The sequence below is a fragment of the Drosophila albomicans genome, chromosome X, assembly GCF_009650485.2.
Source record: "Drosophila albomicans strain 15112-1751.03 chromosome X, ASM965048v2, whole genome shotgun sequence".
NCBI lineage: Eukaryota > Metazoa > Arthropoda > Insecta > Diptera > Drosophilidae > Drosophila > Drosophila albomicans.
In genome coordinates, this window is record NC_047627.2 from 12,294,853 (window position 1) to 12,311,805 (window position 16,953).

Genomic DNA, 16,953 nt, shown 5'->3' on the forward strand with positions numbered 1-16,953 from the left:
TCGTCGTGGGGTTTTGCTGTCCCTTTTGGATGTTTCGATTGCTTGTTAATCATCCGCATTTAAGTAACGAATAACATTTTATAACCAGTCCCTCACCCACTCACCCACTCGACCCTCGAGTCCGTTCCACTTGTCGTCGATGGACGACGCCTGGCGGCCGTAAAAGCGATTTTAATCGCCAAGGCAAAGGCAAAAGTTTCGAACAGCAAAAGAAGATTCGCACTCGCTCTCGTTTCGTAGCAAATCTCCACCTCATTACCCACTCTTCGCTTTGCTTCGCCTCGCAGTCGCAGTCACAATCTGTGGCAGCATGCACGACAACATTCGACAACAAATGTCTTTCATTTACGCGTAATAAAAACGAAATCTCCGCTCAACATTGGCCGCAGGGCGACGCTGCAGCTCGCGGTCTTTAATGCCCATAACTTGTCGTTGTTGTCCCAGTTGCCAGTTGCCAACTCCCCCATGAGTGATACCCTGTAAAGATGTGTCAGGTTGTGTGTTGGCATTAGCCTAAGCATAATCCGCAAGTTGTTTTCATTTGACAGCAAATCACTTGCTTACAGCGTATCTGGCAGCTGAGCCAGCTCTTGGCCTATGCTCAGTATCAGTATCTTAACTTGTTCCTCGCGTTGCTGTTATTCATCTTCCTTTTGTTGTTGTTCTTTTGTCTCTTTGTTGTTGGGCAGCTGTGGGGGCCGCAGGCTGGAGAGGCACTCGCAAAGGCCTTGCCGATGCCTCGAGCTTGCTGCCTCAAGTGTATTTTACATTATTTTGTATTTAATGCTATTTTTTCTTCGTTTACTTTTTCCACTTTCTTCTTCTTCATCATCTTCTTTCGACTTCGCCTGTGTCTTCAGCCGCAGCCCCTGAGATTCTCAATTTTCGCAATGACAGAGCCAAATTGGAGCGCCTGTTAATGGTATACAATATGAGCATGAGCCACGCATGTTGATTACATAAAGATACGGGAGAGAGAGAGAACGAAAGCATACTGAAATATGCATGAGCCAAGCGCATATTGAATTTAAATAGCACACACAAACACACTGCTGTGGATTCCCCATGGTTACTCGGACTACAGCTTCACACAGCAACAGCCACAGCCATCATCACAGCAACAGCCACAGCAAGCAAGTCTTTGACAACTCTCTCAAGTACAGCTGCATTCGTTAATTCTTTGTAATCCTAATTGATGTGAGGTTTACTTATTAAAAATATATATTCTTTCTCATTTCCGCACTCATGAATCTCTGAATTTTCAACTTTAGTATTATAAACTATTTTACTTAAATGCAGTTTGCTCTTTTCACTTTTTAAATTTTGAGATAATTGTAACAACTTTCTTTTAAAAATTGTAGTTTGTTTTTCAGGCAATTATTAATGCCTCCAGAAATGTTTTGATTTAGTTTATATTTTAACTTAGAGAGGACCATATTCAATTACTGATTACAATGTTAAAACTTGCAGACAATTCAAATCATTTTTACTTTTATAAGCTAAAGCTAAGAATACATTTAAAAACCAAATCATCTTAAGATAGAATTTAAGAAACTACGCCTTGAGCGGTTAAAAGTTGAACATTTATTCTCCGAATAGTTTACCTGCAAAGTTTTGCAGTCGACCACTTAATTTATAATTGTGCAGAGAGTTAATGAATAATACAGTTGTTTGCTGGTTTCTAGTCTCTCCTTTGAACACACTATCTGCTCCTCTTTCTTTCTTTGTTGCTCTCTTCCCACACACGCACCTCGTGGCTACCCAATTAGATTCGCTTTTGTTTCCAAACAAGCACCGTGTGTATTTGTGTGTGTGTGTGTGTGTCTACTTCTATATGCATATTCAGGCATACAATAATGTACACAAATGTCATGTACGTATGTGTTTGCACTCTCATGGGTTGAGACTATGCCACTAGATATAACTATGACTATATGTGTGGTCGGAGAGTATATGCGCTGAGATAATAAGTGATAAGAAAACAATAGACACAGTCAAGAGCAGAGACTCACCGTCAATTGCAGCCTCTTGTTTGAACTGCCGCTCCAATCATTTTCAGCCTTGGGCAAAGTGCAGCAATAATTTAAATTAAAAATTCGGATTTCTCCATTCGCCATATGTCCGCATTTTTCCTTCAATAAGTAAATATTGACTTCGCCTATCACAATTATTATTTCTTTAATTGCACTTTGTATTATATTTGTCTTTACATTACTTTTCCTTATATGTATCTGTTTGAGTAGCATAGGGTAAATCCCGTACTTGTTTTATAACTGTATTTGGTATATTTAAGTGGTACTCAGTATTTTTATTTGGTTTATTAAAGGTATATATGGTATATTATAACGATAATACTGCTATATATATTTACAGTAGTGTATTTAAGTAGTTTTACAGTAGTTTTTTTGTTTGGTCTATTGGTCAATATCTCCCTACATTGCCTAGTATATTTTAGGTATATTTCTGTATATTTTTGGTATATCTTGTTGACATTGAGACGCATATATTTAAAATTTGTCATATTTTTTAAGCCTTGTGACTTGCTTGTAAAACTTATTTTAATATTATTCAAATAAACTGTTAAATTTATTATTATTTGCACAGAATATATGTCCTTTACGGTTTTCTATAGATTTTTTACTTAAATATTATTGTCAAGTGATGAATTCACTATAAAAAAGCATTCCCAGCTAGCTTTGATTTAATAGTCCGCTTTCTTCACTGAATTAAGCAATCAACTTTAGAATTTTCAACAATACCAAACGAAACAAACACAAATTTTAAAATCATAAAAGCAAGTACATTTTCTGGTGAGTCTGGAATTGTGATTGTTTAACTGATTGATTGATTTAAGGGCCTTTCGCCACTCACCACTCTCGCAGCGACAGCAAGATGACTTCGGGTATTGAGGTGGCCAGCGAGTGCAAGGACATCTTCGAGGACATACGCAAGATGAAGCAACATCGCTATGTGATCTTCGCCATCAAAGAGGAGCGCGAAATCAACATTGAAATTATTGGCGCACGCGATGCTGAATATGATGATTTTCTTGAAGATTTGCGCAAGATCGGACCCGAGGAATGTCGCTATGCGGTCTACGATTATGCCTATCAACATCAGTGCCAGGGCGCCTCATCCACGTGCCTCAAGGAGAAGCTCTTCCTGATGCTGTGGTGTCCGATGCAGGCAAAGATCAAGAATAAAATGCTTTACTCCAGCTCGTTTGCTGCTCTCAAAAAGGAGTTCAATGGTGTCCAGAAGTACATACAAGCTACCGAATTCGATGAAGCGTGTTGCGAATGCATCGAGGAGCAGCTGCGTGTCCTTGATCGTGACTGAGACACACACACACACACATGCGACCCCTTAGAAATGGACATTCAAATTGTTGAGTAATTATGCTTAATATCTTTTCGGTTACATAAGAGCTCATTGTTTCAGTTCTACATAAAGTTGAGCAAGCAACAAAATAACAAAGCACTTTCAATGTACTCAACTTGCTGTTGTTTACTCGATCCCCCCTTTTGCCCCGCATCATCACTGGCAATTTTATTGGATTTTGCTGCTTTTAATGAGCCCATTTAACATTTGGCTGAGCGCCCAGGATGCCGGATGCCAGAGAGTTGAGCCGACTCACAGCCTTAAATTCGGCAAACGCTTTAGGCGAATATTATTTTCAAGCCTCAACTGTAATTTATTTAGCCCGGTTTGTTGTGGGCAACTCAAACTCGAACTCGACCGAAACCAGAGCGGCTAAAAATAATTTGGCTGTGGTAAAAGGCAACGGCAACGGCAATGGCGATGACGATGGCGATGGCGGCTTTGTCGCTTGGGAGACGGCAAAAGTTTTGCCATTGAGACTTTTTATCTCATTCATAAATCATGACCAAGTTGCGTGCAAGTTGCTTCGCTCTCTCTCTCTCGCTCTTTTTCTGCCTTTCTCTCTGCCTCTGTCTCTGTCTCTGGCTCGGTGTCTGTCTCTGCTGTGGGTTCTCACACCTCGTCAGATGTCTCATCGAGGTAGCCTTCCATTTCATTTGGCAGAGAGAACTGGAATTAATCAAATCGAGAATGAGCACGTCGCTTGCTCAAATTGAGAATAAGAAACAAATTTTTGACATTATTTGAAGGCTGTGAAGCAGAGGCAGAGGCAGAAGTAAAGAGCAGAGACCGAGACAAAATGATAGGAATAAAAGGATATTGTGAATGGGACTGCGACTGTGGCAAATGCAAATAGTGAAAACGATTTAATGCCATTTGAGCACTGTCGTTCCTCAGATCCCATTTTGCCCCCTTCGCTGCGGTTAACCTAGAACAATAACATCTCATTTGCTCTTCGATTCGCCCGCTTCCCCCTTTTTAATCCACATCTCTTCGTCATCATCTTCTTCTTCTTATTCTTCTTCGACGCAGTCAACTTCATTTTATTGTCTGCCTGCCGCTCACAGTCACAACTACTTGAATTCTGTTTGGCGTCTTAACGTTTTGTCAATCGCTCATCGCTCATCACTCAGTCACGAAATGTTCGCTCCCCCTTGGCTGTGCCACAGAATAAATTCATCATACGCCGCGTTGCCGCAGCCGGAGCGTTGGGGAACGGAAGCGACAAGCAGACAGAACTGTCGACGAAAATAGTTGCTGATTCCACTTGGGAGACTTTGGCAAACTTTGTCCGTGACCAAAAAGCAGGACATACCAAAGCAGGAAGTCGATAACGATGAGGATGCGACTGCGACTGCGACTGCAACGAAAGGAAGGTCTCCGCTTGACTAGAGCTTGGCATGCCCGCTTTGGGCTGGGTATCAAAGCAATAACAACAGCAACAAAAGATAAAAGAATGCGCTCGCCATGGACTAGGGATCCTTTATTTGCTTCACAGCCAACGACAGCGTGCCAGACACTAGCCACAACACATACACACACACACAAACATACGAACAGTGCTCGGATGTGTGCAAAAATCAAAGCAAACCGTAAAGAACATTGAAAAAAAGAAGACAAAAGATAGAAGGGAGCAAAAAAAAATCCACGCAAATCTAGTGGAAAATTAAAATTTTGCCAATTTATGCGTGCAACAGAGACAGCAACTGACAGCTAGAGCGTGACAGAGATTAGCACATAAACGGAAAGAAACTGAAGGAGGATGTGGAGGGAAAAGCTAAAAAAAAAGGTTGTTCAAGTGAAGAGGGGGAGAGAAGAGGAAATGAAATTACGACTATGCAACAATGTCAAATGAACTTTGCTCCACTTGATGCTCTGCAGCCGAAAACGGAAATGAAAATATTTCATTTATCATCAGCTCAAAGATGCAATTCTCGAGTTCACCACAACGAAAACGTATATCTCACGCCCTGTCGAACATACAATGCTGATATGCAAGTTACGGCAAAATCTCTTCCTGCAAAACAATAATAACTTGGGAAGCTTTACTCCGTATTTGAACTTTAAATCTTCACAACTTTTATTCGCTTAGAACTATTTAGGGTTACTCTAGTGAAACAACTTTTAATGGAATGTTTCAGTTTTCTAGATTATTCGAATTTAATTCCAACTTATAAAAACTCTTTAAGACAAAAGGATCCATACTAAGTCCTTGTGTGTACTGAACACTGAGATCAAGTTAGCATTTGCCCTTTTGCTCTTTGTGAGGTTTCTGTCCGCACTGAGCTGGCCTCCGGTATTATTTGAGAGATGTACCGAACTAGTCGAACTCCCTTTCTTCCAATGTTCTAGAGTTGCATCATATCTGAGCAATTGGAGTTAAACCAAAACAAATCTGCCTAACTATTAACGATAAAAAGATTCTAAATATTCGTACTTTCTCAAAATACAAGCTAAACTTCAGTATCATGGAAATAAAAATTGTCAAATCAGCTAAAATAAAGCGCACCTCTTCAACAACAATCTGCATCACTGAAGCTAATACTAAAATAATATTTAAATTAAATATATTTGTATATATTGTTCAATGAGATTTGTCAATCTAAAATCGCATTCAGTTAAGTTTTTTTATCTCTTCTACAGATATTCAAATGCACTGACCGAATGTCTGTAAAGATTTTTAAATTTATAGTCAGCTTCTAAGAACTTTGGTGGTATGAGAAAACATTTAATATGTTTTCAATTAAGTTCTAATGCAAAATGCATTTAAGCATGAACTAAGGCGCAGAATGCAGCAAATGAAAATGTAATTAATTTCTGTAATTAAAAAAACAATGCAATACGATTTGCAATTTGCAATTGACATTAAGCAGCTTCGAAGCCTGTTTTATTGTTTAATTAATCGGTTGAGTTACTTGAGTTGCGATTTAATGAAAGAATTCGCTTATACAGCACACACACACACACACAAATGTGCGGTTGTCAATGGGAAAATTGAAATTAATTTGATTAGGTTTTCGCGTTGTAAGTGCTGCGACTCTTCGTGCTAGAACGGGGCAGAGAAGTGCCAAAGAGCAGCGGCGGCATCGCTTGCGATGGATGCAACTCGTGATTCGGTGGCAAGGCAACAGCACGACGCGAACTCTGCTCCCGCCGCACACTCCAGTGGAGGCGATAGAGATCTTCGTCATCGGATAGCTGCTGCGCCTCCAACAATTCCATTTTCTTCGATTGCTTTGGCAGCTTGCTAACACGCGTTTTGGATATCGAATCACCTGGTTTAGCTCGCAGCGAAGTTTGTGGAATGCTCAACAGTGAAACATTTGCCTTGGAGCTGCTCTTCTCTGCCTCCGCCTCAGTCTCTGTCTCCACCTCTACCTCTGTGTTCATCTTCTGCTCTGGCTCTGCCTGTGACAACTGTTGTTGCAAACGCTTCCTCACCACGCTGGGTATATGCAAGAGTGAGTTATCGCTGGTCAACTCCTTGCCCTGCTCGACGAGACTCAAACGCTGCAAGTGACTCCTCAACGAAACGTCGAGCACTGGACTTGTCTCTGGCAGCTGTTGGCTGGCAGCTTTCAGACGCTGCACCAATTGCGGCAGCTTCAATTGCTCCTGTTGCACACGTTGCTCACAAATGCTGGAAATACTTAAACTCGACCTTACATCGCTCGTCTCGCTCTCCGACTTCTCTGGCGGGGACTGCTCATCGTCCAAGCTGAGGATGGAGTCGAGAAAGTCAAACTTATCCATGAAATAGAGCTTCTCGGGCATCTTGGCGGTCTCGGGACTCATCTTGTACTCCAGCAGCTGCAGCTTGTACACATTGAGACGATATCGCATGCTCTGAATGCGATTGCGCACAAACGAGGCATTCAAATGGGAGCCCAGATGTCGTGTGATATCTTCCCATGCCTCACGCTTCAGCTCCGCGTTTTGGTATTCGCAGAGAGTTGTGTTCCACAGACACGGCTGCTGAGCATACAAATCAATCATCCGCAAATGGAATTCCTCGTCCTGCGACGAGGGAAGCGTCGGGGCAGCACTGCACTTGGCCGAGGCTCGACGCTGACGATCCCCACTTCGTGATTCCATCTATCTAAAATAGTATTTGTGGTAGATGGCAAATTCGATGACTGTGTTTAAAATTTTACTAGTTTATTCGTTCCAAATTTGCTTGAATTGTGTCGCATTTGTCTCTCAAATCTGTCAGCGATCTAAGTGTCGTCTACTCCTTTTGAAACTAGACAAAACTATCGATATATCGATAGTTTGTAGTAGAGGTAAATACTTTACTCTATTTCAAATTACTTTTCTTGAATTTAACAAAAAACTTATTTTTGATATTTAACAAATACTCTTCTTCCGTTGACTTTTCATCCGAAGAGCATGCTATTTTAATTAAGTAACATTTAATTTTTCTATTTATAAGAAAAGTTCATAATGTAATTTCTCCAAACTATGAAGGATGTATAAGAAGCCATATATGTAGGTAACAGAAAACTGATATAATACTATGTATAATAAAATTTTAGATTTAAAGATTCGCTAGATCTATTATCGTCATAGCATCATAGCATCATAGATACATAGTGATCATTATATAATATTATATAAAATAAATCATTATGTAGATCTTGCAATAAAACTATTAAAATATTCAAATTACCCAATATGTAAAGAATTGAACAATATTTCATAAACATATTTCAATAAATTTGAAAATACAATTTCCATAAAAAAAAATGGACAAAATGCAGAATTGGATAATAAAATAAAGGCTTTGAACATAGGTTGAAATAGTTGACATGGTTTGTGACTTAACTTTTGCTTGAAAAGGTTCGCTACCTTGTAAATTATCATTTAAATTTATAAACAGGATTAAAAATGATTAAATTTGCCAACGAAACTATTTGGTATGGCTCCTAACGTTTATTCTATTCGGTAAGTGTTCAGACAATAAATCACTTAAGAAAAACAATTTTATACTTATATTTATAAATTAATATTATAATTATATTTATTGCAATTTATATTTGTTCACTATTTTATTTTGTACAATTCTACATTTGTAGAACATAGTTGCCTAGTATCAAATGATGTTTTAGCAGATGTTAACTACATCGCAGCTATGGGGAAGAAAACTAAGCAAGCTTAGCAAGCTGACATTCGAGTTGAGTTTGGACACTTATTATTATGTCAATTTAAGTTTGTTTCTTGCATAAGTAAATCGCACTCTTGTTTTCTCAGTATTTTGGTTGTGCCAAGCTTGTATTTTGAGCTTCGTCCACAGACAAAGTTCTACTTGGTCCAATGGCTAATTAATGTGTAATTCGCAGCTTGCAACTCTGAACATCTGAATGCCGCAACTTGTTAAATTAGTAACTCTTAACTAGAAGTTGTGTTGTTGTAAATGCAGCTGCTGCTGTGTGTGTGTGTGTGTGTGTGGTGGATGGTGATAAGCCGACACTTGTCAGCAAACGGTTGGAACTGTGCTTTGTGCTTGTCCGAGTGTTTGATGCTTCTTGTATAAGCGCAGCCGGTGGCAGTTGCTTTGTTTAGTGGCAATTTCATTTGGCACCCAAATAGTCAGACAGCCAGCCAGACAGACAGACAGACAGACAGCCAGACGGTTAGACAGAGAGACAGACAGATAGTCAAACGGCTCAAGCGATGCTGAAACAATGCAGACCAAAAGCACTTTCATCCCCCGCCCTTTGCTATAATCATGAAGACTGCTGCAACCGACTTGGGCGACATTTTAAGCTTAAAGCCAGCGCAACTGTCATCGTCCTTTGTCCTTCGTCTTTGCCTCCTTCTTTGCCCCCTTCTTTGCCTTCTCTCTGGTTGTCGGCAAGTGCATAAAATGAATGGCAACGTCGACGGATATGTAAACGATGCAACAGCACAAATACGACAACTGAGTGCTGCTGCCAGATACAACAATGCACCGCATAAAGGATAAAGGATAAACGACGAGGATGCGTATAAGGATACACGACAAACGATTGTCACGGCCAACGACTGCAAACTGCAAACTGAAAACTGTAAACTGCCAACTACCAACTACGAAACTGCCGTTTACCGAGTCTCGACTGCAACTGTTGCCAAAGCGCTTCATTTTTTTACCTTTTATGCGCATAAAAAATGCGGGAGTAATTGTGTTAAACAACACACGCACACACACACACACACGCACACACACACACACACACAGATGTGAATAACCGCATTCAATATATTTGTGTGTGAATGAATATTATTGACAGCATTTATTACCAGGTACACCACATAAATTTGTAAAATGTCAATACGCAATTTTACACAGATTTTCATTCCAGTATTTGTACTAAGCTTAAGCGTGTCACAATGAAAATCCATAAAAACGCATTGCAGAACGTTGCAGACGTATGCACAAAATTATTTACAAAATATTGAATTTACAGTGAAAGGGAAATGTTTTACAGAATTTAAATAAAGAGTTGAACAAAATTTAAATAGCTAGACAAAAATCTAAAAAATGTAATATAGTAAGATAAATTGTAACTCCTAAAATAAGTAAATAAAACTAAATAAAAAATAAGTTGAATAAATTGCAGCTCAACTAAAAATAAATACTAAAAAATAAAACAAAAAATTAAACAGCTTACCGTATATTTTCTAATAGTCTTTTATTCTTTAATACATTCCGAAAATAACATCAGTAAATAAAACTAACCAAGAGCTGATGCTAAAAACAATATATAAGAATATATGCAAGTAGCACCTCAAAAAAGCAAATAAAGCTAAACAAAAATGTCACATAAAAATCAAATTCTTAAAACAACTAAAATAAAAGTTAATTAAAATGAATATAAGCTAGTTACATCTGAAGCAAACAAATAAAGTAGCAACACATTTTAAGGTAAAACTTATTATCTGCTAGTTGAGCTGTATACGAATCTATTCATTCAATCTATTTGACATGGTAACTGAATTTGCAATCGCATTGAACTGACGACGTTGCAAATCCATTAGCAGCTATCATTGTTGTCATTTATCCATTTAGTAACACGGCGAATTGTAAAAATATATAAAACTCTGCTTTTCAGAATCAAATAAATGTACCCTAACACAAATGAGTTGCATTGACAATGCTCTCTCAATAAAGTAAAGTTACACTTGGAAGTGCGTAACAAAGTCGATCAACTTTGCTTTTACTTCTCTTCATGTTTTGATGTAAGAGTCTAAAAAAAAAATGATGTGAATTTTGTTACTTTTGGCTGTCTTGCTATATCAATTCAAGTCATCACAATTTGCAGCACAGTTGCATAAAGTAAAGTGTCGAAACTGTAAAAGAGGTAAACACGGAGAGAAAAGGAGGAGAAAGCAATAATTGGATTACGAAATGTGCGACATATTGAACGAATAATAAATCTCGTTTCATGCATAAACGACTAATTGCAAAATTGCTTTTAATTATCTTATTTGCAAGCTGAATTTGAACATGCATAAAGTGTCAACGCTTTATCTATAATTTGATTATTAGCATTAATTATTTTGTGAGGAATGCATTTTACTTATGTTTAACTGTCTGCGAAATAATGTGTCTGACAGCTACATATTTGCTGCACAATAAAATTCTATGCGACACATTTAAGAAATATGAAAAAGTCGAATTGATTAAAGCACTTCATTCAGATTTAAATTATGGCAATTTACTTGAGACGTGAAAATCCAAAGGCTGAATTCTGTGGAGCAAGTAAAAGACAACGACATTCGCATCAACATCGACATCGAAATCGACATCGATACATGTAAGAGACGACAGTCTGGCAGCGAGAGAACAGATCTGAAGTGGCACTTCAATTGAATATAAAACCTTTCTTTGTTTCTATTATTTCAATTTCATTATTTACCGTACACGCAATGAAGCATCATCAATCTGGCTTAAATTGAAAGTGCCTGTTGCGTACGATACGAACTCAAGTTCAATTCACAAATTTGAGCATTGCAGTGCAATGATTTTTGACTTTTTAAAACCATTTTGCTTCCAGTTTATGTCGAATGAATTTCATTGAATACTTTTCGATGTCCATCGAATCTATTTATATATCAAGTGTTGAATGTACTTAAAAATATCATTCAACGATTATTGTAATCTCGGCATTAATATCAATTTAATGATTATTAAAATATTCTATGGAAGGTTGTTTTCAGATGGCAGCTGCTTTTAAATAAATAAATCAATCGAATTAAAATGTGAAACAGTTGAAAGGAAACCGCACGCCATTTACACGCGAATCCCACTTCATTTCACGCCTGTTTAAACCGCTTACTTTTTTATACCCGCTACCCATAGAGTAGAAGGGTATTATAACCTTGTGCTGGCAGGAAATGTATGTAACAGGCAGAAGAATTTTAATTATTTTGAATGTGGTAGTATATCAATATACCAAATATACCACTTGGCATATTTTTAGTATTTTCTGTATATTATTTTGGTATATTTTGAGCATTTTATACCGCGATATTTTGCTTTTATTCAAAATGGATGGCGGGTATCTCACAGTCGAGCACACTCGACTATAGCATTCCTACTTGTTTTTTTTTTTTTTTTGTTTTAACACTAAATTTGTAAGAAAATTGGGTAAAGTCGAACGACAAATTTATATATTTATATACACTAACTCTAAATACGTAAGTTGTAATTCGTTAGTTATTCGATAATCACAAGGACGATCGGGATCAAATTTGGCAGGATAAAAGTCCTCACGAGTACGCTTTGATTTAAACAGGACTTGCATGGATCAATTTCGATAGGGACGAGATATACATACGCTATTTTCTGTACACATTTGGTCTCGGAGAAATTGTTGTGCAAAAGGACGTTACGATCGGCATTCAAATGGCTGAGATACAGGGCACTTTATGAATGGTGGACAATTTTCATATTTCTACATAGTTTTTACTTTTATCTCTATATAAATTTTAACTGATGCTACTTTAAAGCATAATTTTAGGATGCGAATTAATGATAGTAATGCGGCACATTCTGAGGAAATAAAATATATTATGTTAATATAATAGTGTAATGTAATATTTAGTATTACGGATCACTGGATATTTTCAAGTCTGTCACTTGCATCGTTACGCATTGTATTTAAATGTCAACTGCATGTACAACTGCAATTTACGAATGCATTAAATGTGACCGTAATTAACTGCTAATTATGATGTCGGCCATCGCTATGCCAACTGTTGATATTAGTGCACATCCATGCACAAAGGAAGCGCTTGCCCATTGGCAATTTTAATTGATATTAATCGTTGGCCCAGCCAGCCGCAGATAACTTCCCATCCCAAGCCCAAGACCAAGCTGAAGCCCAAACACAGGGGTCAAATTGCGGGCTTCCTCTGTGAGCGACATTAAATCTCATAGTAAAACTGGAAGCAAAGTCATCGCCCAACAAACCATAAAAAACATTAATTACTTTTGTATTCGAAAGATGTCAACGCCAATGGCAATCAACTGGCAAATTATTAGCAGGCGGCCTTCTTCTCAGCATCAGCATCAGCAGCAGCAGCTTCACCGACAGCTGGAGGCCTGAAAGACTTTGCGATTAGAGCAGCTAATACACAATAAATACTTTTGATGATTTATGCCCCCCCGAACCGTAGAGCAAACGAGCCACGCCCACCGTTAGCCCCATTCATCATAAAAGGCATTTTATGAGCACATAAAATACCAAATTACCGAACCCCAAACATTCCTGAGTAGCTGTTACTTCTCATCTGTCCAATGTCCTTTCCCCTTCCGCTTTTCTCATTGAATGGAACCCATTCAATTAGCGTAACTGTTTGTGCTGCGGCACAAAGTTCAACTACTGGAACCGCCTCCAGTGGCGATAACGATAACGCTATGGAACCCCTTATTTGTGTGTGTATGTGTGTGTGTGTGTGTTTGTGTGTGTGACAAGTGCGTATCGTAATGTCAATGGTCCAAAGTTGATAAGCAAAAGAAGCGTTAAAGCAATTCAAATAAACCATATAATTTATAGCACATCTAATTGATACCATCTGTTAACCACTGTGGCCGAAATCTCAAGTTACCATCAGAGTTCTATTAGCCGGCTTTCAATCTGAGTTATTAAGTTGTGGCCTAATCTTTCATAGTGTATACTAAAAAGATTGATCTTATTCAACGAGTTCAAATGAAGCGGTTTAGCTTGCATTTTGAATTGCATTTTTAAAAAATAATGTTTTACTGCTTTGGAATAATATGGTAATTGGCGAAAATAAATTCTTTAACAGTATCATACCTTAAAATAAATTAAATTTTAAAATTATTGACAAGAGCAAGATGCGATTGTGAAAGGCAGTTTGCTTAATGACAATATATATCATTTAATACTATTATATTATATTGAAGAACTAAATGACACTTTATAAAATGAAATACTTGTTATTATATAGCAAGGTCTGTTCACAATATTGAGTTTGCTCACTGTGTAATAAGTATGCGAATTAAATTAAAATAAATAAGCTGTATACGATGATATTTTATAATTTATTTAATTTCGTTTTTAATTTAATAACATTCGTCTAGCGTTGATACCACACAAGTTACGCTGTATCATCGATTTTCTAAACTCTTCTCTCTTTATTGATATTCTATCTTTAATGTGGATTAGTATATCGTATAATAAATAAAGCATCGCTACGAAGTGAATAAACATTTGCTGCTTGCATTCTACAATTTTCAAATCAATTCTTCATGTATCAGGAATTACTTGAATAAATGAAAATGTTTAATATCGAAGAGTTCTGTGTAGTGAAACTCAAAATTAGTAATTTTTAATCGCTGAACATCAAAATTAATTGTTGTCTTAAGTCCATTATATGAAAGCTACTTGTATATGCAATGTGTTAGATAGCTGCACTTATTCACACACTATGTTATCTTGCATTGTCACTTATTTTTGTAAGGATATTTTTAGAATTGACAAATTCCCGCACTCAATAAACAATGCGAAGTGTGGGCAGTGGAGAGAGAGACTTGAGTGAAGACGAGTATGCGCTTAAGCGGCACTCCAGACACTGTCAATAATATGGATATCACATTGATGTCTTTCATTGATGCGGAATGAGGCCAGACGGGAAGACATATTTTCCATTGAACCTGCAAATCGCTGAGAATTTTCCCAGGGAATTGAAGTGAACTTCAGAACTTTGGGGCGCGATGCTAAGCAGTTGAGTCTTACGTTAAATATTCATCATTTGAAATATTCATTGTCGCTAAGCCGTGCAGCAATTACGGCTAATTACTAACGTTCATTAGTCACACAAATGCAAATGTTACGCCACAGCGTGTGTTTTCTCTGTCTCTCGAATTATCTTGCCTGCTTCCTGCATAATTAATGTCATTCGTCTTGATTGAATTTGTCGCCCAATCAAAGCAAATAGATGCCATGGCGCTTGATGTTCATAATGGGCCGCTTAACAATGACAATATCGCAGGCTTTTCACCTCACTTTAATGTCCAGCAACGAAACTTTAAATGGAAACTGTGCTCATAAATACATAAAATAGGTTTGACGTATAAGATTTTGGTAAAGATTTATAACAAAATGAAATATCTTATGTAATTTATGCTTGCTTGAGCTCTAACAAACTTGCCGCCTCTGCATTTGCTTGCACTTCAATTTCAATTTACGAGCACAACTTCCCCTTGGGGTAAAAGGATTACTATCATATACACTGGCAACTCCCCAATCACTTGCTTAGTTGACGCTTGCTTCGTGAATTTGAATTTTTCTTTTCTTTTCCTCACTTCAACATTGTTAGTTTTTGTTTCTTTTTTTCACTTTCATTTACAAGAGATAACTATGACTTTGAACTGCACCCTTGCAACTTGTCGCCCTCTCTTGTCCCAGAGCGTTGTGTCTTTGCTGAGTTTTCTGTTGTTTCGTTTCAGTAAAATGATTTTACTCCTTCGTAAATATGCAAGCTTTAGTCTTTGCTCTATGACTCAACTATGCGACCTGCGACCTGCGACCTGCTTGGCTTTTATAGCTTTGAGCTGTCGCTGTCCTCTTACTGACCTTCTCCCACTCTTTGCTCAATTGTGCAGCTGATGGACATGAATGAAAAGCACACTCCCACTATGTAGCAGTGAGTAATGCGAGACATCTCTAAGATGCTGCGTTCAAGTATCTTTGTGCACAAACTCATCGCACGTCTCGCACTGCAAGAAGTGTGAAAGATTTCGAGGATTTAATTGCAATTTGAGGTGCCAAGAAGCGCCTATTTAAGTGCAATCAAAGGCTCTGAGACTATGCATCATGAAATAATAAGCCACACAAACATTATACAGACGACAGATATGTATATGTATCTAAGCTCTCATTGTCAACTTTGTTTGTTGTCTGTCTATGAGAAGTTCCATTTAAGAAGAATGCTTTTATTTATTTTCTAATATTGGCTAGCTTTAATATTTATTTCCATAAAGCGACAATTGTATTTGCAAATATTTTAAGCTTGCTAAAAAATAGTTTACAATATTAAGTAAACATTGTGCATACATACATAGCATATTAAGTATACGTTTTATAAGTAGTATACATACGAAGTATATTAAGTATACAAATTATATTAAGTATACGTATACTATTTGTCGTATATTAAGTATACGTTGTTCATCAAGTTTACTTAGTATCTTAAGTATACGTAGTATATCAAGTATACGTGGTATATCAAGCATACGTAGAATATTAAGCATACATTGTTCATATAATATTAAGTATACGTTTTATAAGAAGTATACGTAGTATTTTAAGTATACTATATATCGTATATTAAGTATACGTAGTATATCAAGTATACGTAGAATATTAAGTGTACAAATTATATTAAGTATACGTATACTATACGTGGTATATTAAGTATACGTTGTTCATCAAGTATACTTAGTATCTTAAGTATACGAAGTACATCAAGTAAACGTATAATATTAAGTATATATTGTACATTGTATATCAAGTATACGTTGTAAAAGTTGTATACGTAATATATTAGGAATACAAATATATATACTATACGTCGAATATTAGGTATATGTACGGTGGACATCAAGTATACTTAGTACATCAAGTATACGTAATATACCAAGTATACGTAGTTTATAAAGAATACGTATGTATGTAGCTTACCAAGAAAAGTTCTATATGAAGTATATATCTATGTACATATGTATGTCCGTTATTTATTGTATAGAATTAAGTGCGCGTTGTGTATTACGAGTAAGTATAAATTGTATAGTAAGTGTACGTAGTTTATAATTTATACGAAGTCTATTAGTTTCACGTAGTATGTCAAGTACACGTTTTATACATATGTATGTATCATTTACTTTGTCCAAATTAGCATTGTCTCATTCAAAAATAGATATAGAACATATTTGATTTTTTTGCTCAACTTCTACTAAGCCAACTACTTTTATATTCCTTCATATTTTCCAGCAGAGCCTTCAAATATTTCATTAACTTAGCAAGCGTAGAGTTAACGACTTTTATATAGCTCAGACATTCATCA

The 16,953-nt window shown here is 37.0% G+C and overlaps 2 protein-coding genes across 2 annotated transcripts; one reads left to right on the top strand and one right to left on the bottom strand.

Moving 5' to 3' along the window:
* The first annotated feature begins 2,695 nt into the window (after nucleotides 1-2,695).
* On the top strand, nucleotides 2,696-3,496 carry LOC117570794 (cofilin/actin-depolymerizing factor homolog). Its single transcript, XM_034252653.2, has 2 exons — nucleotides 2,696-2,810; nucleotides 2,883-3,496. Exon 2 carries the CDS (start codon nucleotides 2,893-2,895, stop codon nucleotides 3,337-3,339), a length of 447 nt encoding a protein of 148 aa, XP_034108544.1. The 5' UTR covers nucleotides 2,696-2,810; nucleotides 2,883-2,892; the 3' UTR covers nucleotides 3,340-3,496.
* Nucleotides 3,497-6,251: 2,755 nt separating this feature from the next.
* LOC117569542 (uncharacterized) lies at nucleotides 6,252-7,598 on the bottom strand. Its single transcript, XM_034250751.2, has one exon. The coding sequence runs from the start codon at nucleotides 7,474-7,476 to the stop codon at nucleotides 6,391-6,393; it is 1,086 nt and encodes a 361-aa protein (XP_034106642.1). The 5' UTR covers nucleotides 7,477-7,598; the 3' UTR covers nucleotides 6,252-6,390.
* Nucleotides 7,599-16,953: the final 9,355 nt, after the last annotated feature.